Source organism: Salmo salar, chromosome ssa16 (assembly GCF_905237065.1).
Source record: "Salmo salar chromosome ssa16, Ssal_v3.1, whole genome shotgun sequence".
Taxonomy (NCBI): Eukaryota; Metazoa; Chordata; class Actinopteri; order Salmoniformes; family Salmonidae; genus Salmo; species Salmo salar.
The window spans coordinates 16,525,094-16,550,688 of record NC_059457.1 but is presented as its reverse complement, the minus strand read 5'-3'; the positions used below and the strand labels follow the sequence as shown (position 1 = coordinate 16,550,688).

Sequence of the window (25,595 nt, the reverse complement as noted above, 5' to 3'; positions counted from 1 at the left end):
GAGGCATGGGTTTTTGTTCCGCTCTTTGAAAACAGCTAGCTCCAGAATTTTGTTCTCTCTTCTAAAGAGAGTGAGAGAGAGAGGGAGGGTGAGAGTGGGAGAGGGAGGGAGAGAGAGGGGGAGAGGGAAGAAACGTCTTTCCGACCGACAAAAACAAGTGTCTTCTATATGGGATTATAAAATTGCTGTGTGTCCATTGAGAGAGAACTTGTGGGTAGATAAGTTTGGGAGATACTACAAGACGGACAACTAAACAGGTGAGTGGGAGAGGAAGACAAGGGAACGGGAGAGAAGGGGAAGGAGAGGGTGGAAAGAGCGGTGTTTGAGTCAGATGAGACCTGTAGGAGAGAGGGGAGTGGGTGTTGTTTTTGAAATACTGTAGGATTCATTGACGTGTGAACATTTATTTGCGTGTACTTCCATTTGTATTGATCTTGTTCCTTGATATCCCCTTTTTATCCTCTATCCGCTCAAAGTTATACCTATTTTTACTACACACCATTTTCACTCAGAGGTATATAATGCTCTCAGATGTTGATTAGTCTGAACTACTTTGATGAATATAACTCATAATACATCTTGTTGATCTTCTATATTTTTATTGGAAAGAAGATTCAAGAAATCAAGATTAATGGTAAATAAAACAATGTTGTCTTATGACACTTTGTGCAAAATCCTTATTTATCAACTGATAATTTATTGAAATAACTTATTATTTCCATTTGTGCAGCCATTTTATCTCCCTAAAGAACCAAAGATAATGACGTTATCGTTTGATCCCGATTCTGATTTCTCAAAGTGTCTGAATGTCACACAATAAATTATAATTTGATTCAGATACTGATTCTGTACATCTGACAAAGTGTTGGAGCCCTTCCCTGCAGTCAAATGACCTAGCGGTCTCATGGTGGAATGTTATTCATATTTTTCATATTTTTATAATTAATCAACATTGTTAAAAAAAGAACTGCCTAAAAGCCAGTGTTCCTACACTCTTAGAAAAAAAGGTGCTATCTAGAACCTTAAAGGGTTCTTCGGCTGTCCCCAGGGACGAACTGGGAATGAAAAATGGCCCTGGACTTTTTGACTCAGACCGGCCTACCAAAACCCCCCAGCGATACACCACCACCCACACAACCCACGCCACACTTTATGAAAAACAAGATTACTGAACAATATTTATAACAATGACTTTAGTAAAATAGATGTAAAATAGAACAAGGGGAATGTGTTGCTCTTAGGGGGAGGCTGGCTGGAAGGAGCACATATTGGCACAATGGCACTGGCATCAAAATGGCAAGGATCTCTGGAACCATCTGACAAGATAAATAAATAATACAGGAAGAAATGTGTTGGTGAAAAGACTGGTGAGTAGGCAAGTCATAGAATAAAATAAAAATAAACATATTTCCTACCTCTTTAAATGAGCAATTTCTGCAGCAGCTCACTTCTCTCAGCAGTGCCATCTATAACCAGGTCACGGTCTAGGGCCATTAAAACATCTCGCTCAGTAGCCATGACCATAAAAGCCTCCAAGTGCTGTTGAGATAGAGTGCTCCTGAGCCTACTGTTGATGAATTTCAGAGTAGAGAAGCTCCGCTCGCAAGCCTCCTGGGTTACTGACAGGGTAAGTAGGAACTTGTAAGCAAGGCCCAGGATGTGGTATGCGTCGGTCAATAGGTTGTACTGACTAAGAATACAGTAGCAACACACTGGACAGTCCTTGTAAGATGAACAACTCTTGTTCACCATCTCCACCTCGTCTTCATTTCCTTCAGGTCCATAATCCTCCATAGTCCTGGTTGTGTATTCTTCAAATCCCGATTGTTTTAACCTAGTCCACTGTTCTTCCAGACTCATGAGCTCACTGCTCACTCTGCTCACTCTGCTGTCAAATTTGATCAAACATTTTTTTTAGTTCTTGAAGGGCTGTCTGTGGAAAGCCACTGGCACTGGATGTGAGCTGACTAAAGGTTTTAGGGTCCAGAAGAGCCATGTCGGCATACAAGGTGCCATTACTCAGAAATTGCCGATGGATGCTATCTATAATTGTATCCAGAATTTGATTATGGACACCAATCCTGTATGCACTCTCTGCCCAAGCCTCATCTTGTGCCATCTCTCCAGGCATGGTTTAATTCTTTCTAGCCCTTTTCGTTGGCAGAGTGGTCTCTAACTCCAGCTCTGTTTCCTCATCCCGTTCCTGCAACTTCCTGTTGGCCCACTGAACAAATGTGTCTGCAGCTGCCTTGACTTTTTCAAAATCTCTTGCCGTTCCTTTCAGCTGCTCCTCTGTAGACACAACCATACGATGCGCAGACAGAATGTCCATTCCACTTGTTTGAAGATATTTTCAGACTGGTGAGGTGACCTGAAATATTCTGAGGAATATCTGAGCTGTAAGTATTGCTTCATACTTCAGCAACCCCTCAATGTATCCTTGTGCCTTGACCCATGCAATGGTGTTGATGTTTTTCTGATCTTGTATGGTTGAAAGAGTGAGAAGGACATCAACATACAGACCCTCATCTGGATTTCCAAAAGTTCCAAAGCCTTTCTTTAAGGCACAGTCTTTAGCCCACCAGCGTGTCTCTCCAATTGGAGCAAGATGTCTGTGTCCTTGGTCCTTGCTCTCCTTCTCCCAAATGTTCATCCTCTGGTAGGATTCACGGAAGAACACAGCTATGTTGTTAAGAAATACACAACCAACATTTATCTTTTCTGTAGGATTTGTTCCGTCGTTAAATCCTTGTGCAAGAAAAATGGTCTACAGTCAAGGCCAAAAGTTTTGAGAATGACACAAATATTAATTTTCACAAAGTCTGCTGCCTCAGTTTGTATGATGGCAATTTGCATATCCTCCAGAATGTTATGAAGAGTGATCAGATGAATTGCAATTAATTGCAAAGTCCCTCTTTGCCATGCAAATGAACTGAATCCCCCAAAAACATTTCCACTGCATTTCAGCCCTGCCACAAAAGGACCAGCTGACATCATGTCAGTGATTACCTCATTAACACAGGTGTGAGTGTTGACGAGGACAAGGCTGGAGATCACTCTGTCATGCTGATTGAGTTCGAATAACAGACTGGAAGCTTCAAAAGGAGGGTGGTGCTTGGAATCATTGTTCTTCCACTGTCAACCATGGTTACCTGCAAGGAAACACGTGCCGTCATCATTGCTTTGCACAGAAGGGCTTCACAGGCAAGGATATTGCTGCCAGTAAGATTGCACCTAAATCAACCATTTATTGGACCATCAAGAACTTCAAGGAGAGCGGTTCAATTGTTGTGAAGAAGGCTTCAGGGCGCCCAAGAAAGTCCAGCAAATGCCAGGACCGTCTCCTAAAGTTAATTCAGCTGCGGGATCGGAGCACCACCAGTACAGAGCTTGCTCAGGAATGGCAGCAGGCAGGTGTGAGTGCATCTGCATGCACAGTGAGGCAAAGACTTTTGGAGGATGGCCTGGTGTCAAGAAGGGCAGCAAAGAAGCCACTTCTCTACAGGTGGCCAGTCCGTCATTGGCTGTCCCCATAGGAGAACCCTTTGAAGAACCATTTTTGGTTGCAGGTAGAACCCTTTTGATTCCAAGTAGAACCCTTTGGATTCTTTGGGTGCCAAAATTGGTTCTCTTATAGGGACAGCTGAAGAACCCTTTTGGAACCCTTTTTAATTTTTCTATCAACAATGATAAGCCACCAGGGTCTGACAACTTGAATGGAAAACTGAAGATAATAGCAGATGATATTGCCACTCCTATTTGCCATATCTTCAATCTAAGCCTACTAGAAAGTGTGTGCCCTCAGGCCTGGAGGGAAGCAAAAGTCATTCCACTACCTAAGAATAGTAAAGCCCCCTTTACTGGCTCAAATAGCTGGCCAATCAGCCTATTACCAACACTTAGTAAACTTTTGGAAAAAATTGTGTTTGACCAGATACAATGCAATTTCACAGTTAACAAATTGGCAACAGACTTTTAGCATGCTTATAGGGAAGGACATTCAACAAGCACAGCACTTACTCAAATTACTGATGATTGGTTGAGAGAAATTGATGATGAAAAGATTGTGGGGGCTGTTTTGTTAGACTTCAGTGTGACTTTTGACATTATCGATCATAGTCTGCTGCTGGAAAAACGTATTTGTTATGGCTTTACACCCTCTGCTATATTGTGGGTATAGAGTTACCTGTCTAACAGAACACAGAGGGTGTTCTTTAATGGAAGCCTCTCCAACATAATCCAGGTAGAATCAGGAATTCCCCAGGGCAGCTGTCTAGGCCCCTTACACATTTTTGCAATCTTTACTAATGACATGCCACTGGCTTTGAGTAAAGCCAATGTGTCTACAGCTACTGAAATGACTGCAACACTTAACAAAGAGCTGCAGTTAGTACCAGAGTGGGTGGCAAGGAATAATAAAGCTCTGCTCTGCCTTCTTATCAACAATATCAACAAGGCAGGTCCTACAGGCCCTAGTTTTGTCACACCTGGACTACTGTCGTGTGGTCAGATGCCACAAAGAGGGACTTAGGAAAATTACAATTGGCTCAGAACAGGGTAGCACGGCTGGCCCTTAAATGTACACGAGGAGCTAACATTAATGATATGCATGTCAATCTCTCATGGCTCAAAGTGGAGGAGAGATTGACTTCATCACTACTTGTTTTTGTAAGAAGTGTTGACAAGCTGAATGTACCGAGCTGTCTGTTTAAACTACTAGCACTCGGACACCCATGCATACCCCACAAGACATGCCACCAGAGGTCTCTTCAAAATCCCCAAATCCAGAATAGACTATGGGAGGGGCACAGTACTACATAGAGACATGACTACATGGAACTCTATTCCTCATCAGGTAACTGATGCAAGCAGTAGAATCAGATTTAAAAAATAGATACAAATACCCCTCATGGAACAGCGGGGACTGGGAAGAGACACACACACAGGTACAGACACGTGCATATGCACACAAACGCTAGTACTCTACACACACCTACATTGAAATAACGCTGTATGATGGTATTATCAATTTTGTATTGTAGATATGTAGTGGTGTAATAATGCTATATGATGTACTGTTTTATCTTTTGTTTTATATGTAATGTAAGTGCCTTAATGTGTTTGGACCCCAGGAAGTGTAGAATAATGAGAATCCCTAATAAAAAAAAATTACAAACAGTTTAGCTATATTTCAGTCTTCTGTGATTTATATAAAGTGTAATATTGGGTTGTAAACTCAAAATGGAATACATTTCCACTCTATATCTGACATTGTACAGGTGTCTTCTTTTTTTAAGCCCATAACCATGTGTGTGAGGTGGATACTTTTGTTTCAAAGTAGATTTGTTTAAGACTACTAAGAAACGTTTTGTGTGACCCTGATGTAACCCACTGCAGTAAAAGGTTCATGTCCGTTCTGCCAGACACATACAGGTTCCTCAGACCCAGTGTGACCGTCCCATTGGACTATCTGGGGGGCGCTGTCACTCATCTCTCACTATGATGCAGCGGGACGATCTGTCTGCCATGGAGGAGTTCAGCTACACCCAGATGCCCACGCTGGAGAGGGGGGGTGGCGGGGGTACGGTGGGCCGGCGGGGGTTTGCGGAGAGGGAGCGGCCGGAAAGCTACACGGTGGACGTGAGGGCCAGTGACCTGCAGCTTGCCCACTCTGAGAAGCCCATGCACCCCTGCCTCAGCTACAGGACCTGGCTCTACAGCGTCCTCATTGGGGTGAGAGGTCGGGAGGTCGGGAGGTCAAGAGTTAAAGGGATGGACAAATGTGGTATTCCAAAAACCCAGTGCTGCTGTAATTGATTACTCAATGCCATTGAATGGTTAGAGAGAGCCCACACATCTGATTATTCCATTCACATTCGGATTTGAAGGCAGAAAAACATGAGCATAAAATCATCCCTCAAAGTGGGGAATGTACAACCTCCTCACAGGGGTGAGAGAAAAGAGAACAGGGGTGGTGGGGACAACTTTGGTAAGTGAACTCTCCTCTTGGCAGTTTACATGCTAACCATTGTGCGTGTGTGTGTGTGTGTGTGTGTGTGTGTGTGTGCGTGTGTGCGTGTGTGGTTCACAGAGCAGTCTGTTGGTCACAGCAGGCTTCTCTATCTACCTGGGAAATGTGTTTCCTGCTGCTATGGACTACCTGCGCTGTGCTGCAGGCTCGGTGAGTGGCTCTCAGCTGACCAGAGTCTGAAAACAGGCTGATCCTCATGATCGTTGTTATTATTATGATAATCATCATGACTTGATAGTACAGTAGCTTCAAAATAGAACCCTTACAAGAGCAGAGACACGTGCTTCTAATCATGTTCATTATAATAAAGACAAATCTGCTCAGTAACAAAAACGTTTAACACCTGGTGCCTATGAAACAGCATAGCACTGCAGGCAAGCCAATATTGAGTGTATGTACTATATTTGTGTTATCTTGCGTGCCAGGCTTGAGAGCTACAGAGTAGTATTTTAAGTATTATGAGAAACTTTCATCTGGCTCCTGTGAGATAAGTACTTGTGTGTGTCTTTGTTTCAGAGTGTCCCGGCAGCAGTTGTCAGCTTTGCCATTGCCAAGAACCATCATGTTGCAGTGAGTACACAACAAATAGACTTACGCTACTCAATGAGCAAATGTGTATTTGTTGCATGAATGTTGTCCAGGGGCCACTGAGCTAGTGCTTAATGCTGTCAGAATGTCCCCTTAATACTGTAAACATGTCCCCGTAATACTGTCAACGTGTCCCCTTAACCTTAATACTGTAAACATGTCCCCATAATACTGTCAACGTGTCTTCTTAATACTGTAAACATGTCCCCGTAATACTATTAACATGTCCCCGTAATACTGTCAACGTGTCCCCTTAACCTTAATACTGTAAACATGTCCCCGTAATACTATTAACATGTCCCCGTAATACTGTCAACGTGTCCCCTTAACCTTAATACTGTAAACATGTCCCCATAATACTGTCAACGTGTCTTCTTAATACTGTAAACATGTCCCCGTAATACTATTAACATGTCCCCGTAATACTGTCAACATGTCCCCTTAATACTGTCAACATGTCCCCTTAATACTGTCAACATGTCCCCTTAATACTGTCAACATGTCCCCTTAATACTGTAAACATGTCCCCTTAATACTGTCAACATGTCCCCTTAATACTGTAAACATGTCCCCTTAATACTGTAAACATGTCCCCTTAATACTGTCAACATGTCCCCTTAATACTGTCAACATGTCCCCGTAATACTATTAACATGTCCCCGTAATACTGTAAACATGTCCCCTTAATACTGTCAACATGTCCCCTTAATACTGTCAACTTGTCCCCATAATACTGTCAACATGTCCCCTTAATACTGTCAACATGTCCCCTTAATACTGTCAACATGTCCTCATAATACTGTCAACATGTCCCCTTAATACTGTCAACATGTCCCCTCAATACTGTTAACATGTCCCCATAATACTGTCAACATGTCCCCTTAATACTGTCAACATGTCCCCTTAATACTGTCAACTTGTCCCCATAACACTGTCAACATGTCCCCTTGATACTGTAAACATGTCCCCTTATACTGTCAACATGTCCCTGATGCAGGTGCTAATAATATATTTTACATCTGTGATTGACAGGTGTCAGATTTCCAGGTGGTATTTGTGTCCACCTTTGCTGTGACGACCACTTGCCTGGTGTGGTTTGGCTGTAAGCTGGTGTTGAGTCCCTCTGCTGTCAATGTGAGTCTATAGCCAATCTGTTTTTCTCATCTCTGTGCACCCTAGATGTAGTTGCCCTAAGGCAAAGCCTTGAGGGGCTTCAATTGTTTGTTTGCATGATACGCTAACACCTGACTTGCATTACAATCACACACACATGCATGTTGTAGGATACAGATGTTGAATGAATCTCTCTCCCTGTCTCTGACAATCTCTCTTCCCTCCTCTGTTTCCCTCCCATGGCCCGCCGCTGTTCAGATCAACTTTAACCTCATCCTGCTGATTCTGCTGGAGGTGCTGATGGCCAGTACAGTCATCCTGTCTGCACGCTCTGCAGAGGACTGCTGTAGCCACAGGAAGGTGTGTGTGTTATTGTTAAAGCTGGGAAACAGTATACAGTATGTGCATGTGTTGTACTCTTGTACTATGTGCTGTACTCTTATTTGTACTGTGCTGTGTGCCGTGTAGGATTGTTTGTCTGCATGTCATTATAACATGCTGTCCCTCTCTCTCCCCCTCCCTCCGCACTGTATGTCCTCTCTCTCCCCCTCCCTCCTCACTATTTCCTCTCTCCCCCCTCCCTCCGCACTATGTCCTCTCTCTCCCCCTCCCTCCGCACTGTATGTCCTCTCTCCCCCCTCCCTCCTCACTATGTCCTCTCTCCCCCTCCCTCCGCACTATGTCTTCTCTCTCCCCTCCCTCCGCACTGTATGTCCACTCTCTCCCCCTCCCTCCTCACTGTATGTCCTCTCTCCCCTCCCTCCTCACTATGTCCTCTCTCCCCCTCCCTCCGCACTGTATGTCCTCTCTCTCCCCTCCCTCCGCACTGTATGTCCTCTCAACCCCTCCCTCTTCACTGTATGTCCTCTCACCCCTCCCTCCTCACTGCATGTCCTCTCACCCCTCCCTCCTCACTGTATGTCCTCTCACCCCCTCCCTCCGCACTATGTCCTCTCCCTCCCCCTCCCTCCGCACTGTATGTCCTCTCTCTCCCCTCCCTCCGCACTATGTCCTCTCTCTCCCCCTCCCTCCGCACTGTATGTCCTCTCTCCCCCTCCCTCCTCACTGTATGTCCTCTCTCCCCCTCCCTCCTCATTGTATGTCCTCTCACCCCCTCCCTCCTCACTGTATGTCCTCTCTCCGCCTCCCTACGCACTATGTCCTCTCTCTCCCCTCCCTCCGCACTCTATGTCCTCTCTCCCCCTCTCTCCTCACTGTATGTCCTCTCTCTCCCCCTCCCTCCGCACTATGTCCTCTCTCCCCTCCCTCCTCACTGTATGTCCTCTCACCCCCTCCCTCCTCACTGTATGTCCTCTCTCTCCCCCTCCCTCCGCACTATGTCCTCTCTCCCCCTCCCTCCTCACTGTATGTCCTCTCACCCCCTCCCTCCTCACTGTATGTCCTCTCTCCCCCCTCCCACCGCACTGTATGTCCTCTCTATCCCCCTCCCTCCTCACTGTATGTCCTCTCTCTCCCCCTCCCTCCGCACTATGTCCTCTCTCTCCCCCTCCCTCCGCACTGTATGTCCTCTCTCCCCTCCCTCCTCACTGTATGTCCTCTATCCCCCTCCCTCCTCATTGTATGTCCTCTCACCCCCTCCCTCCTCACTGTATGTCCTCTCTCCCCCTCCCTCCGCACTATGTCCTCTCTCTCCCCCTCCCTCCGCACTCTATGTCCTCTCTCCCCCTCTCTCCTCACTGTATGTCCTCTCTCTCCATCTCCCTCCGCACTATGTCCTCTCTCCCCTCCCTCCTCACTGTATGTCCTCTCACCCCCCTCCCTCCTCACTGTATGTCCTCTCTCTCCCCCTCCCTCCGCACTATGTCCTCTCTCCCCCTCCCTCCTCACTGTATGTCCTCTCACCCCTCCCTCCTCACTGTATGTCCTCTCTCCCCCCTCCCACCGCACTGTATGTCCTCTCTATCCCCTCGCTCCTCACTGTATGTCCTCTCTCTCCCCCTCCCTCCGCACTATGTCCTCTCTCTCCCCCTTCCTCCGCACTGTATGTCCTCTCTCCCCCTCCCTCCTCAATGTATGTCCTCTCTCGCCCTCCCTCCGCACTATGTCCTCTCTCTCCCCATCCCTCCGCACTATGTCCTCTCTCTCCCCCCTCCCTCCGCACTCTATGTCCTCTCTCCCCTATCTCCTCACTGTATGTCCTTTCTCTCCCCCTCCCTCCGCACTATGTCCTCTCTCCCCTCCCTCCTCACTGTATGTCCTCTCACCCCCTCCCTCCTCACTGTATGTCCTCTCTCTCCCCCTCCCTCCGCACTGTATGTCCTCTCAACCCCTCCCTCCTCACTGTATGTCCTCTCTCCCCCCTCCCACCGCACTGTATGTCCTCTCTATACCCCTCCCTCCTCACTGTATGTCCTCTCTCTCCCCCTCCCTCCGCACTATGTCCTCTCTCTCCCCCTTCCTCCGCACTGTATGTCCTCTCTCCCCCCTCCCTCCTCACTGTATGTCCTCTCTCTCCCCCTCCCTCCGCACTATGTCCTCTCTCTCCCCCTCCCTCCTCACTGTATGTCCTCTCTCCCCCTCCCTCCTCACTGTATGTCCTCTCTCTCCCCCTCCCTCCTCACTGTATGTCCTCTCTCCCCCTCCCTCCTCACTGTATGTCCTCTCTCCCCCTCCCTCCGCACTGTATGTCCTCTCTCCCCCTCCCTCCTCACTGTATGATCTCTCTCCCCCTCCCTCCTCACATTATGTCCTCTCTCCCTCTCCCTCCTCACTGTATGTGCTCTCTCTCCCCCCTCCCTCCGCACTATGTCCTCTCTCTCCCCTCCCTCCTCACTGTATGTCGTCTCTCTCCCCTCCCTCCTCACTGTATGTCCTCTCTCCCCCTCCCTCCGCACTATGTCCTCTCTCTCCCCCTCCCTCCTCACTGTATGTTCTCTCTCCCCCTTCCCTCCTCACTGTATGTCCTCTCTCCCCCTCCCTCCTCACTGTATGTCCTCTCTCTCCCCCTCCCTCCTCACTATGTCCTCTCTCTCCCCCTCCCTCCTAACTGTATGTCCTCTCTCCCCCTCCCTCCTCACTGTATGTCCTCTCTCCCCCTCCCTCCTCACTGTATGTCCTCTCTCCCCCTCCCTCCTCACTGTATGTGCTCTCTCTCCCCCTCCCTCCGCACTGTATGTCGTCTCTCTCCCCCTACCTCCTCACTTTATGTCCTCTCTCCCCCTCCCTCCTCACTGTATGACCTCTCACCCCCTCCCTCCTCACTGTATGTCCTCTCTCCCCCTCCCTCCTCACTGTATGTCCTCTCTCCCCCTCCCACCGCACTGTATGTCCTCTCTATCCCCCTCCCTCCGCACTGTATGTCCTCTCTCCCCCTCCCTCCTCACTGTATGTCCTCTCTCCCCCTCCCTCCTCACTATGTCCTCTCTCCCCCTCCCTCCTAACTGTATGTCCTCTCTCCCCCTCCCTCCTCACTGTATGTCCTCTCTCCCCCTCCCTCCTCACTGTATGTCCTCTCCCCCTCCCTCCTCACTGTATGTGCTCTCTCTCCCCCTCCCTCCGCACTGTATGTCGTCTCTCTCCCCCTACCTCCTCACTTTGTGTCCTCTCTCCCCCTCCCTCCTCACTGTATGACCTCTCACCCCCTCCCTCCTCACTGTATGTCCTCTCTCCCCCTCCCTCCTCACTGTATGTCCTCTCTCCCCCCTCCCACCGCACTGTATGTCCTCTCTATCCCCCTCCCTCCGCACTGTATGTCCTCTCTCCCCCCTCCCTCCTCACTGTATGTCCTCTCTCTCCCCTTCCCTCCGCACTATGTCCTCTCACCTCCCTCCTCACTGTATGTCCTCTCTCTCCCCCTCCCTCTGCACTATGTCCTCTCTCCCCCTCCCTCCTCACTGTATGTCCTCTCACCCCTCCCTCCTCACTGTATGTCCTCTCTCCCCCCTAACACCTCACTGTATGTCCTCTCTATCCCACTCCCTCCTCACTGTATGTCCTCTCTCTCCCCCTCCCTCTGCACTATGTCCTCTCTCTCCAACCTTCCTCCACACTGTATGTCCTCTCTCCCCCTCCCTCCTCACTGTATGTGCTCTCTCTCCCCCTCCCTCCGCACTGTATGTCGTCTCTCTCCCCCTCCCTCCTCACTGTATGTCCTCTCTCCCCCTCCCTCCTCACTGTATGTCCTCTCACCCACTCCCTCCTCACTGTATGTCCTCTCTCCCCCTCCCTCCGCACTATGTCTTCTCTCTCCCCCACCCTCCGCACTGTATGTCCTTTCTCTCCCCCTCCCTCCTCACTATGTCATCTCTCTCCCCCTCCCTCCTCACTGTATGTCCTCTCTCCCCCACCCTCCTCACTGTATGTCCTCTCTCCCCCTCCCTCCACACTGTGTGTCTCTCTCCTCCTCCCTCCTCACTGTATGTCCTCTCTCCTCCTCCCTCCTCACTGTATGTGCTCTCTCTCCCACTCCCTCCGCACTGTATGTCCTCTCTCTCCCCCTCCCTCCGTACTATGTCCACTCTCTCCCCCTCCCTCCGCACTGTATGTCCACTCTCCCCCTCCCTCCTCACTGTATGTCCTCTCTCTCCCCTCCCTCCGCACTATGTCCTCTCTCTCCCCTCCCTCCTCACTGTATGTCCTCTCTCCCCCCCCTCCTCACTGAATGTCCTCTCTCTCCCCTCCCTCCTCACTGTATGTCCTCTCTCCCCCTCCCTCCTCACTGTATGTTCTCTCTCCCCCTCCCTCCGCACTGTATGTCCTCTCTCTCCCCTCCCTCCTCACTGTATGTCCACTCTCCCCCTCCCTCCTCACTGAATGTCCTCTCTCTCCCCCTCCCTCCTCACTGTATGTCCTCTCTCCCCCTCCCTCCTCACTGTATGTCCTCTCTCCCCCTCCCTCCTCACTGTATGTCCTCTCTCCCCCTCCCTCCGAAATGTATGTCCTCTCTCTCCCCTCCCTCCTCACTGTATGTCCTCTCTCTCCCCTCCCTCCTCACTATGTCCTCTCTCTCCCCTCCCTCCTCACTGTATGTCCTCTCACCCCCTCCCTCCTCACTGTATGTCCTCTCTCCCCCTCCCTCCTCACTGTATGTGCTCTCTCTCCCCCTCCCCTCCGCACTGTATGTCGTCTCTCTCCCCTCCCTCCTCACTGTATGTCCTCTCTCCCCCTCCCTCCTCACTGTATGTCCTCTCACCCCCTCCCTCCTCACTGTATGTCCTCTCTCCCCCTCCCTCCGCACTGTATGTCCTCTCTCCCCCTCCCTCCTCACTGTATGTCCTCTCCCCCTCCCTCCTCACTGTATGCCCCCTCCTCACTATGTCTCTCTCTCCCCTCCCTCCTCACTGTATGTCCTCTCTCCCCCTCCCTCCTCACTGTATGTCCTCTCTCCCCCCTCCCTCCTCACTGTATGTCCTCTCTCCCCCTCCCTCCTCACTGTATGTGCTCCTTCCTCCGCACTGTGTGTCGTCTCTCTCCCCTCCCTCCTCACTGTATGTCCTCTCTCCCCCTCCCTCCTCACTGTATGTCCTCTCACACCCCTCCCTCCTCACTGTATGTCCTCTCTCCCACTCCCTCCTCACTGTATGTCCTCTCTCCCCCCTCCCTCCGCACTATGTCCTCTCACCCCCTCCCTCCTCACTGTATGTCCTCTCTCTCCCCCTCCCTCCGCACTATGTCCTCTCTCCCCCTCCCTCCTCACTGTATGTCCTCTCACCCCTCCTCCTCACTGTATGTCCTCTCTCCCCAATCCCACCGCACTGTATGTCCTCTATACCCCCTCCCTTCTCACTGTATGTCCTCTCTCCCCTCCCTCCTCCACTATGTCCTCTCTCTCCCCCTTCCTCCGCACTGTATGTCCTCTCTACCCCTCCCTCCTCACTGTATGTCCTCTCACCCACTCCCTCCTCACTGTATGTCCTCTCTCACCCTCCCTCCTCACTGTATGTCCTCTCACCCCTCCCTCCTCACTGTGTGTCCTCTCTCCCCCTCCCTCCGCACTATGTCCTCTCTCTCCCCCTCCCTCCGCACTGTATGTCCTCTCTCCCCCTCCCTCCTCACTGTATGTGCTCTCTCTCCCCTCCCTCCGCACTGTATGTGCCTCTCTCTCCCCTGCCTCCGCACTGTATGTCCTCTCTCTCCCCCTCCCTCCGCACTATGTCCACTCTCCCCTCCCTCCACACTGTATGTCCTCTCTCCCCCCTCCCTCCTCACTGTATGTCCTCTCTCCCCCTCCCTCCCATGTCTGTCCTCTCTCTCCCCCTCCCTCCTTCAGTGTGTCCTCTCTCCCCCTCCCTCCTCAATGAATGTCATCTCTCTCCCCTCCCTCCTCACTGTATGTCCTCTCTCCTCTCTCCCCCTCCCTCCTCCCTGTATGTCCTCTCTCCCCTCCCTCCGCACTGTATGTCCTCTCTCTCCCCTCCCTCCTCACTGTATGTCCTCTCTCCCCCTCCCTCCTCACTGAATGTCCTCTCTCTCCCCCCTCCCTCCTCACTGTATGTCCTCTCTCCCCCTCCCTCCTCAATGTATGTCCTCTCTCCCCCTCCCTCCGCACTATGTCCTCTCTCTCCCCCTCCCTCCGCACTATGTCCTCTCTCTCCCCCTCCCTCCGCACTCTATGTCCTCTCTTTCCCCTCTCTCCTCACTGTATGTCCTCTCTCTTCCCCCTCCCTCCGCATATGTCCTCTCTCCCTCCCTCATCACTGTATGTCCTCTCAACCCCTCCCTCCTCACTGTATGTCCTCTCCCCCCTCCCACCGCACTGTATGTCCTCTCTATCCCCTCCCTCCTCACTGTATGTCCTCTCTCTCCCCCTCCCTCCGCACTATGTCCTCTCTCTCCCCCTTCCTCCACACTGTATGTCCTCTCTCCCCCCTCCCTCCTCACTGTATGTCCTCTCTCCCCCTCCCTCCGCACTATGTCCTCTCTCTCCCCTCCCTCCTCACTGTATGTCCTCTCTCCCCCTCCCTCCTCACTGTATGTCCTCTCTCTCCCCTCCCTCCTCACTGTATGTCCTCTCTCCCCCTCCCTCCTCACTGTATGTCCTCTCCCCCCTCCCTCCGCACTGTATGTCCTCTCTCCCCCCTCCCTCCTCACTGTATGATTCTCTCCCCCTCCCTCCTCACATTATGTCCTCTCTCCCCTCCCTCCTCACTGTATGTGCTCTCTCTCCCCCTCCCTCCCGCCATGTCCTCTCTCTCCCCCTCCCTCCGCACTGTGTGTCCTCTCTCCCCCTCCCTCCTCACTGTATGTCCTCTCCCCCTCCCTCCTCACTGTATGTCCTCTCCCCCTCCCTCCTCACTGTATGTCCTCTCTCCCCCTGCCTCCTCACTATATGTCCTCTCACCCCTCCCTCCTCACTGTATGTCCTCTCTCCCCTCCCTCCGCACTGTTCCTCTCACTCCCCTCCCTCCACACTGTATGTCCTCTCTCCCCTCCCTCCTCACTGTATGTCCTCTCCCCCTCCCTCCTCACTGTATGTCCTCTCTCTCCCCCTCCCTCCTCACTGTATGTCCTCTCCCCCTCCCTCCTCACTGTATGTCCTCTCTTCCCCCTCCCTCCTCACTGTATGTCCTCTCTCCCCTCCCTCCTCACTGTATGTGCTCTCTCTCCCCTCCCTCCTCACTGTATGTCCTCTCCCCCTCCCTCCGACACTGTGTGTCCTCTCTACCCTCCCTCCTCACTGTATGTCCTCTCTCCCCCTCCTCTCTGCACTATGTCCTCTCTCCCCCTTCCTCCGCACTGTATGTCCTCTCTCCCCCTCCCTCCTCACTGTGTGTCCTCTCTCTCCCCCTCCCTCCGCACTATGTCCTCTCTCTCCCCCTCCCTCCTCACTGTATGTCCTCTCTCCCCTCCCTCCTCATCAGTATGTCCTCTCTCTCCCCTCCCTCCTCACTGTATGTCCTCTCCCCCTCCCTCCTCACTGTATGTCCTCTCTCCCCTCCCTCCACAGTATGTCCTCTCTCCCCCTCCCTCCTCACTGTGATCTCTCTCCCCCTCCCTCCTCCATTATGCTCCTCCCTCTCCCCTCCCTTCAGTGTGCTCTCTCTCCCCCTCCCTCCCACTATGTCCTCTCTCCCCCTCCCTCCGCAGTATGTCCTCTCTCCCCTCCCTCCTCACTGTATGTCCTCTCCCCCTCCCTCCTCACTGTATGTCCTCTCACCCCCTCCCTCCTCACTGTATGTCCTCTCCCCTCCCTCCTCATGTCCTCTCCCCCTCCCTCCTCACTGTATGTCTCTCTCTCCCCTCCCTCCTCACTGTGTGTCCTCTCCCCTCCCTCCTCCTGTGTCCTCTCCCCTCCCTCCTCAGTATGACCTCTCCCCCTCCCTCCTCACACATTATGTCCTCTCTCCCCCTCCCTACTCACTGTATGTCCTCTCCCCCTCCCTCCGCAGTGTCTCTCCCCCTCCCTCCTAGTGTCTCTCTCCCCCTCCCTCCCCTGTGTGTCCTCTCCCCCTCCCTCCTCAGTATGTCCTCTCTCCCCCTCCCTCCTCACTGTATGTCCTCTCTCCCCCTCCCTCCTCACTGTCTGTCCTCTCCTCCCCCTCCCTATATGTCCTCTCTCCCCCTCCCTCCTCACTGTATGTCCTCTCCCCCTCCCCTCCCTGTGTGCCTCTCCCCCTCCTCCTCACTGTATGTCCTCTCTCCCCCTCCCTCCTCACTATGTCCTCTCTCTCCCCTCCCTCCTCACTGTGTCCTCTCTCCCCCTCCCTCCTCACTGATGTCCTCTCTCCCCTCCCTCCTCACTGTATGTCCTCTCTCCCCCTCCCTCCTCAGTATGTCCTCTCTCCCCCTCCCTCCTCACTGTATGTCTCTCTCCCCTCCCTCCTCACTGTATGTCCTCTCTCTCCCCCTCCCTCCTCACTGTATGTCCTCTCTCCCCCTCCTCCTCACTGTATGTCCTCTCTCCCCTCCCTCCTCACTGTATGTCCTCTCTCCCCCTCCCTCCTCACTGTGTGTCCTCTCCCCCTCCCTCCTCACTGTATGTCCCTCTCCCCTCCCTCCCAGTGTGTCCTCTCCCCTCCCTCCTCACTATGTCCTCTCTCCCCTCCCTCCGCACTGTGTGTCCTCTCCCCTCCCTCCTCACTGTGTGTCCTCTCTCCCCTCCCTCCTCAGTGTGTCCTCTCCCCCTCCCTCCCAGTATGTCCTCTCCCCCTCCCTCCTCACTGTGTGTCCTCTCTCCCCTCCCTCCGCACTGTATGTCCTCTCCCCTCCCTCCTCACTGTATGTCCTCTCCCCCTCCCTCCTCAGTGTGCCTCTCTCCCCTCCCTCCTCACTGTATGTCCTCTCTCCCCTTCCTCCACAGTATGTCCTCTCTCCCCCTCCCTCCTCACTGTATGTCCTCTCTCTCCCCTCCCTCCTCACTGTATGTCCTCTCTCCCCCTCCCTCCTCACTGTGTGTCTCTCTCCCCTCCCTCCTCACTGTATGTCCTCTCTCCCCCTCCCTCCTCACTGTGTGTCCTCTCCCCCTCCCTCCTCACTGTATGTCCTCTCTCCCCTCCCTCCTCACTGTATGTCCTCTCTCCCCCTCCCTCCTCACTGTATGTCCTCTCCCCCTCCCTCCTCACTGTGTCCTCTCTCCCCCTCCCTCCGCACTGTATGTCCTCTCTCCCCTCCCTCCTCACTGTATGTCCTCTCCCCCTCCCTCCTCAGTGTGTCCTCTCTCCCCCTCCCTCCGCACTGTATGTCCTCTCTCCCCTCCCTCCTCACTGTATGTCCTCTCTCCCCCTCCCTCCTCACTGTATGTCCTCTCCCCCTCCCTCCTCACTGTATGTCCTCTCCCCTCCCTCCGCATGGCTCTCCTCCCTCCATGTGCCTCTCCCCCTCCCTCACGTATGTCCTCTCTCCCCCTCCCTCCTCACTGTATGTCCTCTCTCCCCCTCCCTCCGCACTGTATGTCTCTCTCTCCCCTCCCTCCTCACTGTGTGTCCTCTCTCCCCCTCCCTCCTCACTGTATGTCCTCTCTCCCCCTCCCTCCTCACTGTATGTCCTCTCTCCCCCTCCCTCCTCACTGTATGTCCTCTCTCCCCTCCCTCCTCACTGTATGTCCTCTCTCTCCCCCTCCCTCCTCACTGTATGTCCTCTCTCCCCCTCCCTCCTCACTGTATGTCCTCTCTCCCCCTCCCTCCTCACTGTATGTCCTCTCTCCCCCTCCCTCCTCACTGTATGTCCTCTCTCCCCCTCCCTCCTCACTGTATGTCCTCTCTCCCCCTCCCTCCTCACTGTATGTCCTCTCTCCTCCCTCCTCCTCACTGTATGTCCTCTCTCCCCTCCCTCCTCACTGTGTCCTCTCTCCCCTCCCTCCTCACTGTATGTCCTCTCCCCCTCCCTCCTCACTGTATGTCCTCTCTCCCCCTCCCTCCTCACTGTATGTCCTCTCTCCCCTCCCTCCTCACTGTATGTCCTCTCCCCCTCCCTCCTCACTGTATGTCCTCTCCCCTCCCTCCTCACTGTATGTCCTCTCCCCCTCCCTCCTCACTGTATGTCCTCTCTCCCCTCCCTCCTCACTGTATGTCCTCTCTCCCCTCCCTCCTCACTGTATGTCCTCTCTCCCCTCCCTCCTCACTGTATGTCCTCTCTCCCCCTCCCTCCTCACTGTATGTCCTCTCTCCCCCTCCCTCCTCACTGTATGTCCTCTCTCCCCCTCCCTCCTCACTGTATGTCCTCTCTCCCCTCCCTCCTCACTGTGTGTCCTCTCTCCCCTCCCTCCTCACTGTATGTCTCTCTCTCCCCCTCCCTCCTCACTGTGTGTCCTCTCTCCCCCCTCCCTCCTCACTGTATGTCCTCTCTCCCCTCCCTCCTCACTGTGTGTCCTCTCTCCCCCTCCCTCCTCACTGTATGTCCTCTCTCCCCCTCCCTCCGCACTGTGTGTCCTCTCTCCCCCTCCCTCCTCACTGTATGTCCTCTCTCCCCCTCCCTCCTCACTGTGTGTCCTCTCTCCCCCTCCCTCCTCACTGTATGTCCTCTCCCCCTCCCTCCTCACTGTATGTCCTCTCCCCCTCCCTCCTCACTGTGTCCTCTCTCCCCCTCCCTCCTCACTGTATGTCCTCTCTCCCCCTCCCTCCTCACTGATGTTCCTCTCCCCCTCCCTCCTCACTGTATGTCCTCTCCCCCTCCCTCCTCACTGTGTCTCTCTCTCCCCTCCCTCCTCACTGTGTGTCCTCTCTCCCCTCCTCCTCACTGTATGTCTCTCTCCCCCTCCCTCCTCACTGTATGTCCTCTCTCCCCTCCCTCCTCACTGTATGTCCTCTCTCCCCCTCCCTCCTCACTGTATGTCCTCTCTCTCCCCCTCCCTCCTCACTGTATGTCCTCTCTCTCCCTCCTCCCCTCCTCCCAGTATGTCCCTCTCCCCCTCCCTCCGCACTGTATGTCCTCTCTCCCCCTCCCTCCTCACTGTATGTCCTCTCTCCCCCTCCCTCCTCACTGTATGTCCTCTCTCCCCCTCCCTCCTCACTGTATGTCCTCTCTCCCCCTCCCTCCTCACTGAATGTCCTCTCTCCCCCTCCCTCCTCACTGTGTGTCTCTCTCCCCCTCCCTCCTCACTGTGTGTCCTCTCTCCCCCTCCCTCCTCACTGTATGTCCTCTCTCCCCCCTCCCTCCTCACTGTATGTCCTCTCCCCCTCCCTCCTCACTGTATGTCCTCTCTCCCCCTCCCTCCTCACTGTATGTCCTCTCTCCCCCTCCCCTCCTCACTGTATGTCCTCTCTCCCCCTCCCTCCTCACTGTATGTCCTCTCTCCCCCTCCCTCCGCACTGTATGTCCTCTCTCCCCCCTCCCTCCTCACTGTATGTCCTCTCTCTCCCCTCCCTCCTCACTGTATGTCCTCTCTCCCCCTCCCTCCTCACTGTATGTCCTCTCCCCCTCCCTCCTCACTGTATGTCCTCTCTCCCCCCTCCCTCCTCACTGTATGTGCTCTCTCTCCCCCTCCCTCCTCACTGTGTGTCTCTCTCCCCCTCCCTCCTCACTGTATGTCCTCTCTCCCCCTCCCTCCTCACTGTATGTCCTCTCCCCCTCCCTCCTCACTGTATGTCCTCTCTCCCCCTCCCTCCTCACGTGTGTCCTCTCTCCCCCTCCCTCCTCACTGTGTGTCCTCTCTCCCCCTCCCTCCTCACTGTATGTCCTCTCTCCCCCTCCCTCCTCACTGTATGTCTCTCTCCCCCTCCCTCCTCACTGTGTGTCCTCTCTCCCCCTCCCTCCTCACTGTATGTCCTCTCTCCCCCCTCCCTCCTCACTGTATGTCCTCTCTCTCCCCTCCCTCCGCACTGTATGTCCTCTCTCCCCCTCCCTCCTCACTGTGTGTCCTCTCTCCCCCTCCTCCTCACTGTATGTCCTCTCTCCCCTCCCTCCTCACTGTATGTCCTCTCTCCCCCTCCCTCCTCACTGTATGTCCTCTCTCCCCCTCCCTCCTCACTGATGTCCTCTCTCCCCCTCCCTCCTCACTGTATGTCCTCTCTCTCCCCTCCCTCCTCACTGTATGTCCTCTCTCCCCTCCCTCCTCACTGTATGTCCTCTCACCCCTCCCTCCTCACTGTATGTCCTCTCTCCCCCTCCCTCCTCACTGTATGTCCTCTCTCCCCCTCCCTCCTCACTGTATGTCCTCTCTCTCCCCCTCCCTCCTCACTGTATGTCCTCTCCCCCTCCCTCCTCACTGTATGTCCTCTCTCCCCTCCCTCCTCACTGTATGTCCTCTCTCCCCCTCCCTCCTCACTGTATGTCCTCTCTCCCCCTCCTCCTCACTGTATGTCGTCTCTCTCCCCTCCCTCCTCACTGTATGTCCTCTCTCCCCTCCCTCCTCACTGTGTGTACTCTCTCCCCTCCCTCCTCACTGTATGTCCTCTCTCCCCCTCCCTCCTCACTGTATGTCCTCTCTCCCCCTCCCTCCTCACTGTATGTCCTCTCTCCCCCTCCCTCCGCACTGTATGTCCTCTCTCCCTCCCTCCGCACGTATGTCCTCTCTCTCCCCTTCCTCCTCACTGTATGTCCTCTCTCCCCCTCCCTCCTCACTGTATGTCCTCTCTCCCCCTCCCTCCTCACTGTATGTCCTCTCTCCCCCTCCCTCCTCACTGTATGTCCTCTCTCCCCCTCCCTCCTCACTGTGTGTCCTCTCTCCCCTCCCTCCTCACTGTGTGTCCTCTCACCCTCCCTCCTCACTGTATGTCCTCTCTCCCCCTCCCTCCTCACTGTATGTCCTCTCTCCCCTCCCTCCTCACTGTATGTCCTCTCTCCCCTCCCTCCGCAGTATGTCCTCTCTCTCCCCCTCCCTCCTCACTGTATGTCCTCTCTCCCCCTCCCTCCTCACATGTGTGTCCTCTCTCTCCCCCTCCCTCCGCACTGTATGTGCTCTCTCCCCCTCCCTCCTCACTGTATGTCCTCTCTCCCCCTCCCTCCGCACTATGTCCTCTCTCCCCCTCCCTCCGCACTGTATGTCCTCTCTCCCCCTCCCTCCTCACTGTATGTCCTCTCTCTCCCCCTCCCTCCTCACTGTGTCCTCTCTCTCCCCCTCCCTCCTCACTGTATGTCCTCTCTCCCCCTCCCTCCTCACTGAATGTCCTCTCTCTCCCCCTCCCTCCTCACTGTATGTCCTCTCTCCTCCTCCCTCCTCACTGTATGTCCTCTCTCCCCCTTCCCTCCGCACTGTATGTCCTCTCTCTCCCCTCCCTCCTCACTGTATGTCCTCTCTCCCCCTCCCTCCTCACTGTATGTCCTCTCTCTCCCCCTCCCTCCTCACTGTATGTCCTCTCTCCCCCTCCCTCCTCACTGTGTGTCCTCTCTCCCCCTCCCTCCTCACTGTATGTCCTCTCTCCCCTCCCTCCTCACTGTATGTCCTCTCTCCCCCCTCCCTCCTCACTGTATGTCCTCTCTCTCCCCTCCCTCCTCACTGTATGTCCTCTCTCCCCCTCCCTCCTCACTGTATGTCCCTCTCTCCCCTCCCTCCTCACTGTATGTCCTCTCTCCCCCTCCCTCCTCACTGTGTGCTCTCTCTCCCCTCCCTCCGCACTGTATGTCCTCTCTCCCCTCCCTCCTCACTGTATGTCCTCTCTCCCCTCCCTCCTCACTGTATGTCCTCTCATCCCCTCCCTCCTCACTGTATGTCCTCTCTCCCCCTCCCTCCACACTGTATGTCCTCTCTCCCCTCCCTCCTCACTGTATGTCCTCTCTCTCCCCCTCCCTCCTCACTATGTCCTCTCTCTCCCCCTCCCTCCTCACTGTATGTCCTCTCTCCCCCTCCCTCCTCACTGTATGTCCTCTCTCCCCCTCCCTCCTCACTGTATGTCCTCTCTCCCCTCCCTCCTCACTGTATGTGCTCCTTCCTCCGCACTGTGTCGTCTCTCTCCCCTCCCTCCTCACTGTATGTCCTCTCCCCCTCCCTCCTCACTGTATGTCCTCTCACCCCCTCCCTCCTCACTGTATGTCCTCTCTCCCCCTCCCTCCTCACTGTATGTCCTCTCTCCCCCTCCCCTCCGCACTATGTCCTCTCTCCCCCTTCCTCCGCACTGTATGTCCTCTCTCCCCCTCCCTCCTCACTGTATGTCCTCTCTCCCCCTCCCTCCTCACTGTATGTCCTCTCTCCCCCTCCCTCCTCACTGTATGGTCTCTCTCCCCCTCCCTCCTCACTGTATGTCCTCTCTCCCCCTCCCTCCTCACTGTATGTCCTCTCACCCACTCCCTCCTTACTGTATGTCCTCTCTCCCCTCCCTCCTCACTGTATGTCCTCTCACCCCTCCCTCCTCACTGTATGTCCTCTCTCCCCTCCCTCCGCACTATGTCCTCTCTCTCCCCTCCCTCCGCACTATGTCCTCTCTCTCCCCCTCCCTCCTCACTGTATGTCCTCTCTCCCCCTCCCTCCTCACTGTATGTCCTCTCTCTCCCCCTCCCTCCTCACTGTATGTCCTCTCTCCCCCTCCCTCCTCACTGTATGTCCTCTCTCCCCCTCCCTCCTCACTGTATGTCCTCTCTCCCCCTCCCTCCTCACTGTATGTCCTCTCTCCCCCTCCCTCCTCACTGTATGTCCTCTCTCCCCCTCCCTCCACACTGTATGTCCTCTCTCTCCCCTCCATCCTCACTGTATGTCCTCTCTCTCCCCCTCCCTCCGCACTGTATGTCCTCTCTCCCCCTCCCTCCACACTGTATGTCCTCTCTCTCCCCCTCCCTCCTCACTGTATGTCCTCTCTCCCCCTCCCTCCTCACTGTATGTCCTCTCTCACCCCCCTCCCTCCTCACTGTATGTTCTCTCTCTCCCCCTCCCTCCTCACTGTATATCCTCTCTCACCCCCCCTCCCTCCTCACTGTATGTCCTCTCTCTCCCACTCCCTCCACACTGTATGTCCTCTCTCCCCCTCCCTCCTCACTGTATGTCCTCTCTCTCCCCCTCCCTCCACACTGTATGTCCTCTCTCTCCCCCCTCCCTCCGCACTGTATGTCCTCTCTCTTCCCCTTCTCTCTCACTCTGATTCTCCCTCTTCCCCACTTTGTCCCGCCTCCTTCTCTCTCCCTTTCTCTCCCTCAGCCAGTGACGTATGACGGTCCTGTGGTTCTGACACCGGCCGTCTTTCCCACCCGACTACTGAAGGCCTACTCTGTGAGCACATAGACACTGAGTTTCTGTGTTCACGAATCAGATACATTATTACACATTCTACTATGTACTCTTAACAGTGGATGTAATGTTTGTACATTGAAACACCACACATAAGCCGGCTACATTGTTGTTCAGCACTTACAGTACACCAGTGTTGATACGGCATCCCAATAGTCACTGCTGTTTTCTGACAGGTGATTGAGGTGATAGTAGGAATCTCGGCTGTGTTTGGCGGTATCATCGCTCTCAACATGGACGTCTTGCTCCCTGGCCCATACCTGTCTGTCACCTTCTTCTGGATCTTAGTGGCTGTGAGTTAAGCTGCCTGTGTTACATTGGATCTATATAACAGTGGTTCCAAAAAGTGTTGTACCCAACAAAGAGGCAAATTGTTTGCAGACACATCCCAGTCTTTATTCATGACCCAATAGTCTGTCTGTGACTCATCAATGGGTAAGAGACCGAATCAACTGTGCCTTTATTTTGGTCCCTGTCTCTGCAGTGTTTCCCCAGTGCCATTGCCAGCCATGTCGTGGCAGAATACCCCAACAAGTGTCTGGTGAGTTTCTAAGGGTTATGTATTCTGGACAGGTGTCATGCTCAACCATTACCCCACTGAAGACTATCTATCCCCCCCCGCCGCCTCTCAGGTGGAGATGCTGATTGCCATCAGCAGTGTGACGTCCCCGCTGCTCTTCTCAGCCTCAGGCTTCCTCTCCTGCAGTGTGCTCGGTTTCATTGACATCTTCCTGCATGAGGTGCCTACAGCCAAGGTGAGCTGCCTAGTGCTCTGTGACACAGTAGGTAGAGTCTGTGTAAATAGGATGAGCTCAGAAGGACTGCCTCAGGGAAGCCTCCAGATCAAAGTCATTGTCACTTGTGAATCCAGCATTTTTGACAAATATGCTCAAGATATAACTAATGACCATCGAGAAATTCAATGAAATATAAAATCATACAGAGCTTTTCATGTGGTGGTTATAACTCAGATAGTGAGTGAATCCCAACGTTTTGGCAAAGGGACATGCGACATGCTCAAGAATGATTCTGTGGTTGTAACTCAGATGGTGTACCAATACAATATGTATGTGCGTGTCCCTAGCAATCGTATGAGATCCTGCTGCTGATTCTGATGGCGCTGCTGCTGGTGCAGGCAGTTCTGACTCTGGCCACCGTGGTGCACTGTGCCTCCTACAAGAGCCAGCTCCGCATGGGGGGTCCTGAGTGGGATGACAGCCTGCAGCTCCCAGCCTTCCACTCAGAGGTACACACACATACTGTTCACACAGTCATGAAGATTCCCATAGACATGAACTAGGACCAAAACTCTCCTATTGTACTCTCCTATTGTACTGCATACAGTCTTTCTCTCTCTCTCTCTCTCTCTCTCTCTCTCTCTCTCTCTCTCTCTCTCTCTTTCTCCCTCTTGCCGTCTCTCTCTCAAACACGCACGCATACAGACACACACACACACATATCTTTAGCAGATGAGATGTTGTGCTCTATGACTCACTGATGAAGATTCACTGATGAAGAGTCACTGACGAAGAGTCACTGATACTTTGACATACTGAGGTGAGAGATGCACCAGCTCTCTGAAAATGTCACTAACGTGTGAGGAGGAGTGATGCCTATGTCTAAGCTGGTCAGTCATGGAAAAACAGCATGTTGTGCATTGACGGTGTGCAGACTGCAGTGACAAAGTACTGTGTAACTGTCTCTGTTCTGTCTCTCTATTTTCTTTTCTAAATGATCTCCTCTCCTTTCCGATCCATCCCCTCTTCCCTCTCCCCTCTTCCCTCCCTCCATCTTGCTCACTCAGCAACAAGCATCCAACGGAACACTGCGGGAGTTTGACAAAGACAAGGCCTGGAAGGCGGTTGTGGTCCAAATGGCACAGTGAACAGAGGAGGAGGAGAAGTTTCCCTGTCAGAGAAAAGAAAAAGAAAAGGAGCAAGGACAGGGGAGGACAAACGAGTGAGGGAATGGAGAGGAAGGATACAGTAGGAAGTGTGTGACGTCATAAGCATTCACATCTCTCTGAGGTCTACATTTTAAAACATGCTATAACAATCTCCTTACTGTGTACAATCTGTAGACAATTGGGTACTCTCATGCCTGTTTGTACTGTATTTGCAGCACAGTATTTTTTCAGTCTTTGTCTGTATGTAGTTATCTTTATATATAGGGCTTTAGGTCTAATTGATATTTACATGGAGAATTACATATACAACAGACCTTCAGTTTTTTACTATAAAACTATTGTGTCCTTTAGATACAGTTGGTGATTGTATTGCTGTCATGTCGACAAATAAAACAGTTTATACACCA

General features: G+C 53.3%; 1 protein-coding gene across 2 annotated transcripts; it reads left to right on the top strand.

The window, feature by feature from the left end:
- mlc1 (modulator of VRAC current 1) lies at positions 1-25,595 on the top strand. 2 transcript variants are annotated; one of them, XM_014148215.2, is made up of 13 exons: positions 1-257; positions 2,285-2,399; positions 5,424-5,733; positions 6,092-6,181; positions 6,548-6,601; positions 7,652-7,753; positions 7,991-8,092; positions 23,193-23,264; positions 23,459-23,575; positions 23,767-23,823; positions 23,915-24,037; positions 24,367-24,528; positions 25,087-25,595. In XM_014148215.2, the coding sequence occupies exons 3-13, from the start codon at positions 5,500-5,502 to the stop codon at positions 25,165-25,167; spliced, it is 1,194 nt and encodes a 397-aa protein (XP_014003690.1). In that variant the 5' UTR covers positions 1-257; positions 2,285-2,399; positions 5,424-5,499; the 3' UTR covers positions 25,168-25,595. The 2 variants fall into 2 exon arrangements, with proteins under 2 accessions (XP_014003690.1, XP_014003691.1); XM_014148216.2 differs by lacking the exon at positions 2,285-2,399.

Coding starts and splice junctions, on each gene's coding strand:
- mlc1 (XM_014148216.2), top strand. CDS start 5,500: ATGATGCAGCGGGACGATCTGTCTGCCATGGAGGAGTTCAGCTACACC. Junction 7,754..7,990: donor TGAGTCCCTCTGCTGTCAAT/GTGAGTCTATAG, acceptor GCCGCTGTTCAG/ATCAACTTTAACCTCATCCT. Junction 23,265..23,458: donor GACTACTGAAGGCCTACTCT/GTGAGCACATAG, acceptor GTTTTCTGACAG/GTGATTGAGGTGATAGTAGG.